General features: G+C 38.0%; 4 protein-coding genes across 7 annotated transcripts; 1 reads left to right on the top strand and 3 right to left on the bottom strand.

Annotated features, from left to right (window-relative positions):
- Positions 1 to 73: 73 nt before the first annotated feature.
- Positions 74 to 1,207, bottom strand: LOC135798355 (translational activator of cytochrome c oxidase 1). Its single transcript, XM_065311187.1, has 4 exons — positions 929 to 1,207; positions 708 to 858; positions 560 to 652; positions 74 to 501 (listed from the first exon to the last, which is right to left on the bottom strand). The coding sequence occupies exons 1-4, from the start codon at positions 1,119 to 1,121 to the stop codon at positions 135 to 137; spliced, it is 804 nt and encodes a 267-aa protein (XP_065167259.1). The 5' UTR covers positions 1,122 to 1,207; the 3' UTR covers positions 74 to 134.
- Positions 1,208 to 1,285: 78 nt separating this feature from the next.
- Positions 1,286 to 5,443, bottom strand: yrt (erythrocyte membrane protein band 4.1-like yurt). Of its 3 annotated transcripts, none has more exons than XM_065311158.1 (7): positions 4,973 to 5,443; positions 4,049 to 4,196; positions 3,824 to 4,000; positions 2,772 to 3,767; positions 2,473 to 2,714; positions 1,968 to 2,318; positions 1,286 to 1,861 (listed from the first exon to the last, which is right to left on the bottom strand). In XM_065311158.1, the coding sequence occupies exons 1-7, from the start codon at positions 5,126 to 5,128 to the stop codon at positions 1,670 to 1,672; spliced, it is 2,262 nt and encodes a 753-aa protein (XP_065167230.1). In that variant the 5' UTR covers positions 5,129 to 5,443; the 3' UTR covers positions 1,286 to 1,669. The 3 variants fall into 3 exon arrangements, with proteins under 3 accessions (XP_065167230.1, XP_065167238.1, XP_065167246.1); XM_065311166.1 differs by having other exon boundaries at positions 2,473 to 2,711; XM_065311174.1 differs by lacking the exon at positions 1,968 to 2,318.
- A 78-nt stretch (positions 5,444 to 5,521) lies between these two features.
- Positions 5,522 to 6,396, bottom strand: Pop4 (ribonuclease P/MRP subunit POP4). Its single transcript, XM_065316919.1, is given in 4 exon segments — positions 5,522 to 5,721; positions 5,777 to 6,055; positions 6,058 to 6,130; positions 6,193 to 6,396. Coding segments are annotated over 4 exon segments (693 nt in total). The 3' UTR covers positions 5,522 to 5,584.
- Positions 6,397 to 6,408: 12 nt separating this feature from the next.
- On the top strand, positions 6,409 to 11,232 carry LOC135798324 (BLOC-2 complex member HPS3). Of its 2 annotated transcripts, XM_065311137.1 has the most exons (7): positions 6,409 to 6,597; positions 6,786 to 7,052; positions 7,112 to 7,392; positions 7,455 to 7,722; positions 7,997 to 8,661; positions 8,909 to 10,676; positions 10,741 to 11,232. In XM_065311137.1, the coding sequence occupies exons 2-7, from the start codon at positions 6,842 to 6,844 to the stop codon at positions 11,034 to 11,036; spliced, it is 3,489 nt and encodes a 1,162-aa protein (XP_065167209.1). In that variant the 5' UTR covers positions 6,409 to 6,597; positions 6,786 to 6,841; the 3' UTR covers positions 11,037 to 11,232. The 2 variants fall into 2 exon arrangements, with proteins under 2 accessions (XP_065167209.1, XP_065167219.1); XM_065311147.1 differs by lacking the exon at positions 6,409 to 6,597 and having other exon boundaries at positions 6,673 to 7,052.
- Positions 11,233 to 15,036: the final 3,804 nt, after the last annotated feature.

Raw genomic sequence — 15,036 nt, 5'->3', positions numbered from 1 at the left:
CATCCTCGCATGCACAAGTTTTGATGTGCGCTCGTAAAACCATTCAGCGGCCGCCATTAGAAACTTTCCGACATCAAAATACCATTTTCATATTCATATTCACGGATTTTACATTAAATGTACACATTTTGCGCTTAGATTATATTATTATAGGTCTGGATGACTTCCGGTAGTGCTTCGAGTTTGTCCAGCATCTTTGCGGCGTCGGTCATCTCCTGGTCAGTTAATTCCTGACCAATTGTTGGGATATATTCAACGCTAGCGCTTGTAACAATATAGGTTTTCTCTAAAACCGCGGCGACGTTTTTCAGACTGCTTGCAGCGCAGTGAAACTCGAGATGGTCTTCATCGTTTATTTTCACGTCTTCAGCGCCGCATTCAATTGCATCATCGGTGGCTTTTTCTAGAATCACTGCGTCGTCTTTACCTGCTGGACGCTCGGCTATAACAATGCCTTTTTGTTCAAAACAGTGTTTTGCTCCACCATCTGCATATTTTGAACTGGTAAGAGATTTTAATAAAATTTTGTTTTTAATTTTTGTATAAAATGTGATTTTACCCGTGTTTCTTCATAATTGTGCTTATATTTTGCTTTGCATGATGTATATGTTCAGTGAAGAGATCTACAAGCACTATACAACTTCCAGGACCTCTAAAATATCAAAATAATCGTTTATTTTATTGAAATAATGTAAAATAAAATATACCTAATCTCTATTTGGTATTTTTGTCCTGTGCCCTTTGTAGAGGCGCTTTTTATGATGCTTTGCACAGTTGCCCCAGGCATATTTGCTCTTCTAGCTTGTTCGAGGACTTGTTCCAGGTTTATATTCAATTTAGGATCAGTAGATCCACCTTCTACAATGAAAAGTTTATAAAATCTGCATTAATATAATGTGTAGATGATGATTTAATGTGTTTTTCATACCCTGAATAGCTATTTTCATCTTTTGAGCTAGTTTTGTGAACAATGCACCACGCTGAGCATCTTTAGCACCTTTTGTGTGGCGAATATTCGCCCATTTGGAATGACCAGCGTATCTTTTACATAAATGCTGTGCACAATCAAAATTCAACGCTAAAAACCGTGCGTTTACGCTTGGAAGAAAAGTTCTAAGCATGTTTATTATCCTAAAAGTTGTACACTTGAAAAACTTGAATGTTTTGAGGTTATGCGGTGAACTTATGTAAAATACACGCTTGTCATTATGCAACCCATGATAAAATCATCAAATAAACACAAAATTCACCCAAAAATGTCAGGATTTTATACATAAACACATAATTGTACTTTATTGTATATTTGCATCGCTAAAAAGGTTGTTGAAAAACGTTTCAAAGGTCCGGACGGATAGTCAAGGCACAAATACTGATTTAAAAATTGGTCGGATGTAAGTACAAGTACGAATGGCACGGTCCTGCTGCTGTCGGTGGTTACTGGAATGCATCATAAATTTCCCTACAAGCTACGAACAAACAAGCGAAAAAAAAATATCTGTGTATAATAAAATATGCTCTATAAAAATCTCTCGCGCGCGTGAGCCGCCATCGTCGCCATCATAGTCGCTAATATAAATACATATTCCTAAAAAACGCGATCGCCTCTTGTAAAACTGCTCGAAAAGGTTGCTTATCACATAACAAGCGAAAGTTATTGCCCAGCGTCCAACTATAACTGCGTAGTGATGACGGATTTACGCATTATCTTCGGCGTGACGATATCCTGCACCAGCCACGGCGACAAACTATTCAAAGTCACACCTGTCACACCGTTACAACCATTATTCGGTTGTTCTTCATCCTCATCACGTCCATCGGCTGCATCTAGGTTATTATTGGCCATGTCAGGCGTATCTTCATTCTAAAAACATAAAAAAATTAATTTTCATTAAAAACTAAATAAAAAAAAACATAAAATAACTTAAACACTTAAAGCATGCGCACTAGACAAACAAAAACAATCTTACGTCATTTTTCTCATCATTTGCATGATTCTCATCATGATTATTATTCTCAACGGGATCCTGAAAGGGATTCTCGGTGATAAACGGATTGCCGAAGGGATTCACATCCAAACCAGTGAAAGGATTATTATCCTCAAATGATAACAAATCCTCTACATCTGCGGTACTCGACGGAAGACTCAACTGCTGCTCGGGGCCATTCAGCATGACGCGTTCCAGTTTCCCAGCGTCCGATTGGCCGAAATAGGTTACAGTCACAGGAGTAGCACTCCTGGCAGGTTGTGTAGTGGGTAAACTCGCGTTAGATGGCGGTGTAGATGCGCCGCTTACAGCAAGTGTTAATTTATCACCGCCCTTGGGATTAAAAATCAAGCAAAACAAGCGAATGTAAGCAAAAACAAACACAAAACAAAAACAAAACATAGTTTACTTTAGTCACGACCGTGAGAAAAGTATTTTAATCACAACTTTAGTCACGACCGTGAAAAAAACAACTAAAAATACTTACAACTGATATAAAAGTAGCTGCAGCATTCATTGAAGTGATATCTTCATGTGTGGCAGCAGCAACAAACATTTGATTGGTCAATTTAGTACCAATAGCTGATTCCTCATCAGCTTTAGCTTTCAAAATGTTGCATTTCAGTTGACTGGGTGATAATGGTTTAGGTTTAGCTGCTGTTGATGCGAATTTATTAATATTGTTAGGTATTTCCGAAGGAAGACTTTTTATCGAGTCTAAATCACCTGCTAAACACAAAATATCACTAATATTATCAAAATTTCTATGAAATATTAAATATTTACCATCATTTTGCACATTCCTAGCCTCATCTCGTTGTATTCCACTCAGCGTCTCTTTCGCAAGACTCTTGAGCAATACATCCAGCTGTGAATCAGCATTTGATGGCGTAGGGCTGATCGGTGGGCTGCCTAAATTCGAACCACCCGCACCACCACCACTGCTAGATTTAATGGAATTCTGTCGGGTTGATCCACTGGGGGTTAAACTTTTCGTACAATCATCGTTTACTTTACAATAAAGCGGTTCAGATTGTGATTGTGTATCAGCATTACTACTTGACCCTGCTGCTGCTGTGTTTATATTTATACTTGTTGTAGGTTCAGGTGGTAAATCACGTTCGCGTAACTTTTCCCTTAAAACATGACTTTGCCTCTTTCCATACCGCTGACTCGGTCGTCTTTCCAACTGCACAGTCCGCCTAGCTCTATTCTGATGCGTGCTTTGATACTCAGTCCTCCCTGAGTATCTAAACCTCGATCCCATGCGGAAGAAATTCTGTCGGGCATTCGGTCCCTTTACAGGCGCTTGCAGCCTGAAGAATCCATGATGTTCAATCGCGCATTTCCACAGATGTTTGCATGCTTTTTCGTTGTGTAAACGAAACACAAACGTATGCTCCTGTTCGCGTCCCGCATCATCATCTTCGACTACTACTAATGTTAATTTTTTCTTTTTAAAGTTTAATTTGCCGATTTTGGGCCAGAAAAACAGCCCGATTTTCTGATTGTTTTCAAAGACTAATATTCCAGTTGGTGTGAGCCCAAGGCGGTATTCCATGCCGTCTTTGCCGAGGACAATGTGCATATCCACGCCGTACATCTCCAGCCATTTCACTTTGTTTAAATAAGCGATCTCAGCCTGTGCAGGCGTCAAACCGCGGCATTTTTTAAACTCGTCGAGGACTTCGATCTCCAGCTCTTCGGTTTGATTAGGAACAAAGTGGAATTCGGAAACTGTAGCTGCCGTGTGTTGAGATTCATCAAAATCACCCAATTCGGCTAAAAACATAAAATTTAACATAAATTTGTTTAAAAACAGATTTAAAGCTACTAACATTGCAGGGCAAGCGCAGATAACTCCACTGCGGTCTGATGTGGACATTCCAGCCTTCCATCGAGGATATCCTGCTTCAATTGGAGGAAAAACTGATACCTTGTGAGTTCTTCCCGGAGATTATTCGGCTCGGAAGAGTAGAACTTCACTTTAAGTCTTAGAGTATAAGGAGGACCAACTAAAAATATTTTTATTATTTTTTTATTCAAAGTTGTGAATAACTTACTTTTAATTTGTTTTTTAATTGATTTTGTAGGATCCAGCCAGTGTTTAACATGATTAGCATCAGTAAACTGCAGCCCAAAGTAATCCTTCTCGATTAAATCCAGCGAATAGAAGACCTGTTCGTATAAATCGCGTGCCTCGGCTTTTTTCTACAAGAAAAACAACGTGGTTAATGTCTGTGGTGATGAAATTTGATGAGAAATGTTTATAATGTGGGAGAAATTACTGTTTTCCATTGTTTTTTAGTAAGTATTATGTAAAATATGTCAGTGTATTATAAACACGTGAACTTATGACCGCGTTTTTGTATTTTTACGTTGAAATAACCCTTAAAATGTACGGTTTTTATATTTTAAGGGTTAAAAATTTAGTTTTTGGTTAATAACTTTTTAATGAATTAATATTTTTAATTGATTTTTGCATAAGATATGCATATGTTAATTCTGCATTTATGTTTAAAAGAATTTTTAATTTATCTTGATTAGTTTAAAAGTTATAAACAAAAAACTAACAAAAAATCCATCAAAATATTAAAAATTTAGTTTTTTGTTTATAATTTCTTAATTAATCAGTATTTTTAATTGATTTTTGCACAATATACGCAGAATTAACCCCTAAATATATATCTAAAAGAATTTTCAATTTATCTCTATTAATTTAAAAGTTATAAACAAAAAACTAACTAAAAATTAACTTAAAACCTAAATATTTAGTTTTAAGCTTATAACTTTTAAACAAATGAATATTTTTAATTGATTTTTTCACAACATACGCAGAATTTGCTACTGAATATATTCCTAAAAGAATTTTCAAGTTATCTCAACAAATTAAAAAGTTATAAACAAAAAACTAACAAAATCCAAATATTTATAACTATCGCGGTGTTTTTCACTAAATAAGAATGAAATTTCCACTATTTGCTTACAGATAACTCAACAGATAAATCAGTCCCATCCAAAAGGATAACCCGACATAGTATCAAGTTCTTGTTCGACGCCTTGCCGCCCCCTTTCAGCTGCTGACGGCTGTTGACGTGGTGGTCGCCGTTCCTCGGCTTGCGGCCGCTCAGAAAGCGAAACATTGCGACATCACACAATCACCCCTCAACGCATCATTCCCCTATACTATCAACCAGTCTAAACACGAAATATTTGCGTTATTTACGCCCGAAACACGGACGAAATCACCACAGCCGCCATTGTACAACACTACACTAGAAAAGACACTAACTTCACTTAAGTTTAAGTCAATACACACGCGATTTGCACAAATCTACGACGGTAAACAGTGGAAAATGCGCGTGGATGACTCACGCCGCTGTTTACGACTGATAAGCGGCGATCTTTGGATGGTTATCATCAAACAAAATGCGAGAACGGGTGGTTATGATGTTGATTCGTTGGTGTTGGTAACGGTTCTAAGTCAGTGAAATTCTAGGGACTTTTGTGTGGAGGTTAGTAACAAGACACACCTGTTGAGCTGATGTCATGACAGCATGGAATATTTGAACTACCGTTAGGTTTTAGACGAATAAACATTACAAATCGATATTAATAAATGATTTGATCTTCTTGACGCAGCGTTCGTGAGGTCGGATGAGTAACGAGTTGCCGTAGATGGTAAATTGCATAGATCCAACGCGGAAAATGAAAACGGAACCAGATTTTAACAAAACTGCAACAAAATTTTGTTAAAATATATAATTTTAAGTGAATAATTAATGTTTTACTTTTTAATTGGTTCTTAGGTGTGACTATTTGAAATGTCTGTTGTGTTTCCAGGACGATTGTACCTTCCATGCCAACATATGATGGATTATTAGACTTTTCCACTGTGATATTTGCACCTGTCAATTCACTTTTAGCTAAAACACTGTGAAATTGTGCATATTTATTATCTGTAACATCTGGGACTTTCTCTGAGGCTAAATGTAGAGATGCCAGGCATTTTGTCATATAACTATGCCACATGTTTCTCATTTCTTGCAAAGCATTGTAATTCCAGTCGTTTTTGGTAGTTTATCCAAGTTGTTTTCTCTTCTCATTTGTTTTGTTAAATATTTCTTCTTGGGGCGATATTTATACTGTTTAAAATTAAATAAATGTTTATTGTTGATTTGTTTATGTATTTTTAATATTATACAACCTTGTCTTTTGGTTTTCTGATTTGAGTGATCATTCTAAACGTGAAATCATTTTTGTGTTTAACAAACAATTTCGGTTCCATTTCCGAAGCAACAAATTGCATTAATTTACGCTCTGGAGTGTCCAGCGGCTTGCCGTAGACATCCATAGGTAAAGGTTCGTATAATATGTTGTTTTTTGTTGAAGATTTATGTGATTTCTGCATTTTGTTAACAAATTTCGTGAAGAATCACATTGAAACATGAAAATCTTTGGTTATACTACCACTAATTCCTCAAAATCACCACTAGATGGCGTGGTGATTGAAAATAACAATTTATGACAATTACAGTGATTATTTAATAAAAACAATCGTATATTCCAAGCTATAAAATGTTTAATTAGTGTGCAGACACTCCCCAAAGACGTAAGTATAAAAATCCGCATAAATTCCCACTCAAGGTGCGGTTTTCCATTGAATTTTGTTTAATCAATACTTGTAAAGTAGGTTAAACCCACCCCAATTCCTGTTTCTCTTAGTTTTCCACCCCTTGTGCAACCCTACACAACCCTACAGGTGTGTTCCGGCTTATGTCATCATTATTAATATTTCAGCCGCGTTGAAACACGCATAAAATCATTTCCTGGGCAGTTACAAGAAGAAAACCAAGATGGTTCGAGTAATATCAGTGCACCACTTTACAAACCAGCAAGTTTTGACTGTGGAACAACCGACAGCGTCTACAGTCGCACCGCCAAACCGACTTCTGCTTGCTTTATCAAACCACAGCGTCGAGGTGCGTGATTTGCACCTGGACGGAGAGGTTTTATTCAGTTTTCCAACTGTTGATGAAGTTGCACAGATATGCCACTGCATAAATGGTAAGAAAATCAGTTTTTTGTATAAAATTAATGGATTAATGTGTTGTGATGTGTTTTAGGTGATTATGTAGCAACTCTAGAGTCGAAATTCAACCGCCAGAACCGCGAGTTAAACTTCTGTCGTGTTTACATCAATTGGGACTCAGTTGCAGCTCTGCAACAGTCAAAAATGAACCACAGTGGAGCTAGTTTAGGTGCCACTGAATGTGGCATGGTGCAACCGATGCGTGCGAGGATTGCAGGACGTGTTACACCCACGACTAATCAAAGTGAGCTTGGGAGTTTAGAAATGATTGAGATTCCAGTCAAGCGGAATCCGCATTTGATAAATGTTTGTCAGGTATTGAAACATTGTTAAAATCATGTTTAAATGTTTAATTGTAATGAATATTGATGTTTTAGATATCGGGGAATATTCTAATTGCTTCAGAGAAGATTTTGACGATTTATACGTTTACTATGAAGACGCATGACATTTCAAAGTTGAAGTTTATAGATTTTGAAGAGACGCCAATGTTTATCGAGGTGTCATTCAAGCCCATACAAGTGGAAATCGCTGAAAACTATCTTGCTTGTATGAGTTCAGATGCTATGCATCTAATGCGCGTTGTTTCTACTAGTGGGAAGTGTGATATCGTCCAGGAGAACGATTTGAATGAGAGTTTTAAGTGTAAAGTATCAAAATCACTGATTTTTATTATTTTTTCTACTTCTATCTTTAAAGTATCACTTTTTACACGGTTTTGTGGCAAAAGTGTAAAAGTGGTACTTTAATCACGGTCGTGGCTAAAATAAAACTAAAGTACTTTAGTCACGGGGCTTATACAAGCCCTAAACATGGAAATAAAGTGGAAGTAGAAAAAATAACGTATACTAATCGTTGTTAAAGTGCCACTTAACGCACTTGATAAATAATCTACCATTAATCACTGTTTTTCTTATAGTTTCAGAAGATGAAACAATAGATTACAAAAAACTACTTGAAATGGAAACCTCCACATCTTCCTCAGCGCCATCTTCATGCATAACAATCAATCTACCAACGATCGTTCGTGAAAACAGCGCTGTGCACCGCCACAGTCCATTCACATACTCCGATAAAGAACTATCAGCTTATTTAAAGACATCTCCAACATCCACACCAACCGAATCATCATCATCATCTACATCATCAGGAATAGATAATTATCAAATTGAACACCTAATCCAACTCAAACTAAAACCAATCGTGATCGATACAACACAGAAAATCGTCAATGAAGAGTTCAAAACAATGGTGCTCAAACCATTATACATCGACGAAGCAGTGAATCGCAATCGCGTGAATAACAAACAACACACAACCAAATTCGCGGGGAGTTTATACCGGAATAATCTGCATAGTGTTGCTTGTTTGATAGCTACACAACAAGAGGGATTCATGTATCAGTTTATTGATGCTGGAGGCCATCAAGTTGTGGATAACTGTATAACGGTTTATCCATTCACAGCGCCTGTGTTTAAAGTCGTGCTGGAGGATCATTTCCTGCATGCGTTGACTGAGACTGGGTTGGAGAGCTATACACTGAGGTTAACGCATAGGTTATGTCAGAGTTTACAGAATGACAATGTAAGTTAGGTTAAAATCTTTAATTTAAACGTATTACGCGTAGTTTTAGGTTAGAATTTATCTAATATTTGTGTTTTTTATGCCTAGAACTTAAAATGAGTTGATTTTAGTGATTAGATTAATAATTTTAATGAAAAAAAGGTAGAAAATGCTAATAGTGCACTGTAGCGCCATCTAGGGTTCAATTATTCAACTACAACTAGTTTTACCAAGTTAAATAGCTAATAATACTATATTTATGTTTCAGACATGTCCGCCTGTTCATGAATCAGTCTGCCTGGTTGGTCTACGCCCATTCATCGGCATAGAACAACTTTTACTAAGCAATAACCATCTAGTTCTCTTAGCAAACGCAGAAACTTCACCAACGCATTCATGCAACTCCAGCAACAGTTCATCATCCACATCAACATGGACTCTATACTCTCTAGAACTACCCGCGCCGAAAACAATCTTCAATGACATCGCAATAGTTGCAAGTTCACATCGCTTAACCTCCGCAGCGACTTACTGCCATCTCATGTCCGAAGCACACATGATTCTACGCGCTACACTTGTATTATACAAATGGACCGTGGATGAATCAAGCACAAAACGTGTAAAACCACTGCGTAACGATGCAAGTATCATAGATTCAATCGAAGTGTACAAACAAAGTTGTGCGCTACTCGCTGATCATTACATCATGTCACGTGACGAGAAAGATTTCAAAATGGCGCCGGCGTATTACAAATTCGCTGGGCTACAAGTCTACGATGTGATTAAGAGGGTAAAACGCTTGCAGGAACAAGCGAATGTGAAAAACATGCAAGGCATGATTTATTATCTGAAAGCCGTGTTGATTCCGGCTGCAAATCAGCCGAATTTGAGCGTTTTCAACACCGACGGGCATGGAAACAGAGCGAAGTTATCCGAAGCTGTGTTGTGTTTATTCGAACAACATGATTACGATGAGCTACCGATGTTGATACTCAAAGTTCCTCTGTTGAGAGAGTATGGAACTGATAATTTGATCGCTATTTTGTCGAATCACACGCTACCTGTGAGCGACGAACGAAAACTCGCGTTGGTTGTGTTGCATATCTTGAAAGGCAGCGGGAATGACGCGAAGAGATATCTCGACGATATCGAAACAAATGAATTGAGTAGATTGTTACTAACAAATTGGGAGTTGATGTTTGAACAGTTAGGCGTTAAAGGCAACCCTTCTTTCTCGGAATTTGCTACGTTGTTAACCACACAGCGTAGTGAGTTAATATCCGCGACTTTTGCGTGTTTAATCGAAAAGAAAACGATTTCCCTTGGGAAATTACTAAAAATTTTCTTGGATCACATGCCGAGTAGTTCGGACGCATCGCATTACGGTCAAGTTTTACAAAATCTACTCGAACATCATTTTCGGTATTATTTCTCGAAGCATGATGCCACGCAGGTTGTCTACGATCGCAGCACGCATGAAGCAATGAAATTATTAGTGCGTTCGTATTTAAGTCAACTACAATATTTAAGTTTGCATAATTTACCAGCGAATAGTAATAATCAACGTGATGATTCCACAAAAGATAAAACTAAAGATGATTTGCATTTGTTTTCGAATAAGCGGCATGAGTATCTCAACAAAATGGCGCCGTTTGCTGTTGTGGTGACACCTGACGGTGAAAAACATAAAAATGGAAAGAATGACAAGGCTGATAGCTTACTGAAGAAGTTACAGGCGTTATTGTGTAGTCGCACTGTACCTAATCAAGTCCTGATGGAGATTAACACGTTTCTGGGCTTGAATGAGAAACTACGTGGGAGGTTAAGTCTGCAGATTTGTATTATGAGTGTTAATGACGCCATCTTGATTCTGGCGAATGAATGCCCGCAGTGTTTACTGCAATATGCTAGGGATGTGTTTTGTAAGCCGGATGAGTGGAAAATGCTTATCGCTACGATACAGCATAAAGTTTTGAGTGTTTCGCATGTGGATGCGCAGAATCGCGCTTGTGTTTATTATAAAAAGCTTCTAAAAGGTAAATTTTAATGTTTTTATTTGTTTTTATCTAGAAATATGTTAATAATGTTTTATATTTGCAGATATTTTAACGCATGTGGCTATGACAATGAATCTAGAGAGTTTGATCAATGTTTTCCCTCAACATATGGATTATTCAACAAGTTATATACTTGAAAGTGACGATGGTATACCAAAAGCATCTTCTGGTCTTGAAATGGGTGATAATGATGTGGAAGGGGAGAATGTGGATATACTGAATGAGATTCAGAATTATGATCCGTATATCACGTTGTGTAAGGAGACTATGCATGCCAATCAGATTAAGAAGCTGATTACGGCCACCGGGCAGCAGTTGCTGTGCACGCTGAATTTGTAATTGTAATTGTAATAGGCACATATGTGGAAACTACTGACTCTGATTGTGATATTCGTTTCTTTTTATATTTATAGAAATTTTAACGCTTGTGCAAATATAATACTATACTTAGGTTAAGTACGATACAAATAAGAGGAGCGCTTTTTATTGATGTAATGATTATGATAAATATGATTAAAGAAATAAAGAGAATGAATATGTAGGTATTTGAATGTTGTTTGGGCTTGACAGGTCTCAGCCACCAAACTTCTCTAAGGTCTCTAAGGGAAGTTTGGTGCCCAACCCCCGCGACGTGGACGCGCCTGTCAAGAGTTAAGGGGGCGAAGATGAAAGATAATGTTACTTCCAGTCACTTAAACTAATAAAATTGCACAGGCGTGTACTTCATTATCTTTTACCTTTTACAATTTTTACAGATTTCTTTTCATTACAATTATGTACTAGTACCTAATAACAGGTAGATGGTAGGGATGTGTGTATTATTTATATTCGCACACTTTTGATTCTTTTGAGGTGGTAGGGATCTCATTCACTCATTTAGGATAAACAAATGTTTTACATGACAATTAGAAATAAGAAATAATGTTGTAATGCTGAAAGAAAGGCTGAAAGAGAGCTGAAAGAAATGTGATTAGATACTAACTACTATTGTATTTTATTCTAAAGATAACTTGGCAGTCTGTTCGTATTTAAGTGAAGCAAATAATGAACACCTCGCCAAGTTATCCAACTACTCTAGAAGAAAGAAAGATTACTGCTATTGATGACATCTAACTGGAGGTAGAAGAGTGCAGCTGTAGCTGAAAGGCAAGTGAGACATTAGTGCAGGAAAGGAAAGGGCCTAACAACGATAACGCACGCGGAATTAATTCGCGGGGACTTCTGAAAGCGGAAAATGATTAGTAGCTAAACACACATTCACACAGGAAGAGAGAGAGACAGTGCCCTACCTAATCACATACTTAGCTAGATCATCACAAACCGATTCATGTTGATCGCGTGGGGGAAATCGCGACGCGTTTGCGATCTGTGATGAGAGTGGCATAACGGGAATGCCCGGTAAATACACAAATATAAAAACAACCCGAAGAGGCACACAGCAATAAACACACATCATTCACACAATCATACTACGAAGAGACGGACCCGATTATTAATACAGCTCAGAATCATCAAATTAAATGTGAAAATTAGAACATAACATTCAAATTAATCATAAAATTAAATAGAAAATTAAATTAGATGTGAAATTGATGTGAATTGACTCCAAGCTAACAATAACGACCGAACGCGGATGACGCGATGCTGAAACGTGTGATACTTTGAGTTAACAACTGATTCCCAATTACATTCAAGCAGTTAAGTTATCAAAATGAAAGAAACATGAAAATTGATACCAAAAGTTTGACTACATGTTCTGGTTTTTGTTTTTAGATTCTATTAAACGAATTATTTATTCTTATTTGTCGCGACTATAGCAAATGTTTACTATAAGTGAAGAAAGGCAAGTTAAGTTAAAGTATCACATGTATATAAATAGAAAGAAATTGCAAAGGGGAAACGAATGCATGCCGCGATAGGGATGCCCAAATTGTCAATAGAAAGCAGAATTGTGCATCCGGACAAAGGGAAATGTCCAGATGGGACTAAAGGGCGCATACAGATACAAGACAACCAGTTTGGTGTCAGGTGTACTCACTACTTAACATCAGGCGATCTAATTATGCTGGGTGGATTAGCCCATAACCAAGGTCATAGCAATCAGTGGAATTCCCCTTGGGCTGACACACGAGCAGCAATTGTACTGGCACGTGAAGCAGTCAGGGGCACTCATTGCCACCCTCCGATTAGGGGCATCACCACACCTACCTTCAATCCGGCTCCATGAAACAGGGATCATTCGTCTTGTTTCACTGGAGGATGCGTCGAGTACTCCCCCGTTGTCCAACGCTGGTAGGAAGCTAGAGGAGGTCCAACGATGCCCCTCTCATCATGGATGGATGGATTCCATTCGCGCACTCGGTTTACTCCCGCACTTTCGGTTACTATTCGCGGCACGCACTCGGATGTTATACGAATACTTTACTACTTTTAATGATCGCGACCCGAGTTCACATCCGATCTGAAAAGGAAGCAGAGAGACCAATTAGTATTAGTGTTTAATTGTTTTACTTACGAATCACTTTGTTGATCATTTCACTCCTTGTCACTTCCCTACTTTCACCACAAGAACAACTTGTGCAGAAATATGTTAATAAACACACAGAAACCGAAAAACATCAAGATTATTTCCCGATTAGTGGCCTACAGTTAGGTTGCATCTCAATGTATGAATCTAAAACAAACCATAAATCCATTAGGACTTGAGACTTAATAGGAAATACTTAGAGTCATCTTTCGGAATCTCCATTGTGGAAGTGTGCATTCATGTTATTCGTCGTCAGCTGTTCCAATGACTAAACTTGTTCATCGTATCATCCCGTTGTGAGGAGGAGCAACAAACAACAGGTAGCAGTAGTACGCCTCTATCAACCGGCACGACCCTCTCTGTAGGGGTGCACAATAAGGGTTGAAATGCCATCCAGCCAATGGGGTGTTTCTGTGTCGTGTAGTGGTGGTGGAATATTTGTCACGTTGAAAACTTGCATTAGAAAAGTAATAATTTGGTATTAGTATTGTGTTTCTTATTTGTTTTGCAACATTGTATCATGCAGGTACTTTTGTTCTGTCTACAAATACCCTATGTCTGAAATATTACGGTCAAGGTTTCCTGCAACTTTCTATTTCTCAATCTGTGCAAAAAACAGGCCATTGAGCCAGCTGCAACCCCAGACTACTGTTACCTCTGCATGGTCAGGGTTGAGTGAGCATGCAGGGCAGACATAATAAACCTGTTATTCCTACTTGAAAATCTGCGTTTAATATTGATACTACTACCAAAATACCTACATTCTAATTAAGCAATGAAATAGTTTGATATCATAAAAATAAGCCAAGATGCGACCTGCACAACGTGGCAGCTGCTAACGACGTAATTGAATTTTCGAAAATACGTAAACTCCCGCAATAAAATCGCAAAAATATTATGATACACTCACCGTTCACTGCTTTCCACGTTGATTTGACACAATTCCAGCCCATTCCAATAGAATTTAACTCAGATGCAATTGGATTTTGAAAAAACAGCAAGCACACGTCTTATCAGCACAAAGAACAACTGCACAATATGGCTGACTTGGTTGCACAACTTACACGGCTCAACACGGCAAGCGCACAGGTACGATGCATGGCGGTTCAGCCAACGGCCGGCACGCAACATGAAAAACACAAGATAACGCGACTAATCTCAAAATATCGCCAAAATAACTATGACTTCTTACCTGCCGTGCTCTTCCTCGTCGATTTCTGTATTTTTCAGTATTCACCACTTGATTTATATTCTGATGCAATAATATTTCTGCGTAGCAAACAGTAACACTTGTAGACTCGATAACGGTCGGCACAGGAAAAGGACATCTTGTACGCCGGCGTCATCCTAGTGCAAAACGCAAAGTAGTGACTTTAGTGTTTTTTAGTTTTGCAGACACACACTGCTGCAGTGATGCCGAAATTACACGAATGCATCACCGATTTAATCAAGCGTAGATTCTGTTTGAATGATGATTGAGACCGATATCCGTATTCTTGTTTTAAAATGCGATTAATCGAATTTATATGATTGTGTATGCCACGACTGATGAAAGTATTTAGTATCTGCGCACGACGTGCACCCGACGACGAACGGATACCGACTGATTCCCGCCAGTTACTCGGGTTCGTTGGCGAAAATCTAAAGTGTGAAGCACGTCTAAAATGCAGACACACATGCAAACACTTCGTGTGCGTGAGAATGCACGACTTTCAACACTGGTGGCGCTATTAGGTGCCAGATGAATCAAGCACTTTATAAAAAACAAAGAAAAAGAAATTAAATATAAAATAAATATAAAATAATATTTGC

Source organism: Atheta coriaria, unplaced genomic scaffold (genome assembly GCF_025399875.1).
Source record: "Atheta coriaria isolate IRGN ID8LTWV9N9 unplaced genomic scaffold, Caltech_Dcor_3.1 hic_scaffold_2_pilon, whole genome shotgun sequence".
Lineage (NCBI taxonomy): Eukaryota > Metazoa > Arthropoda > Insecta > Coleoptera > Staphylinidae > Dalotia > Dalotia coriaria.
Note: the sequence above shows the minus strand (reverse complement) of the source record. Positions and strands in the feature narration are given on the sequence as shown.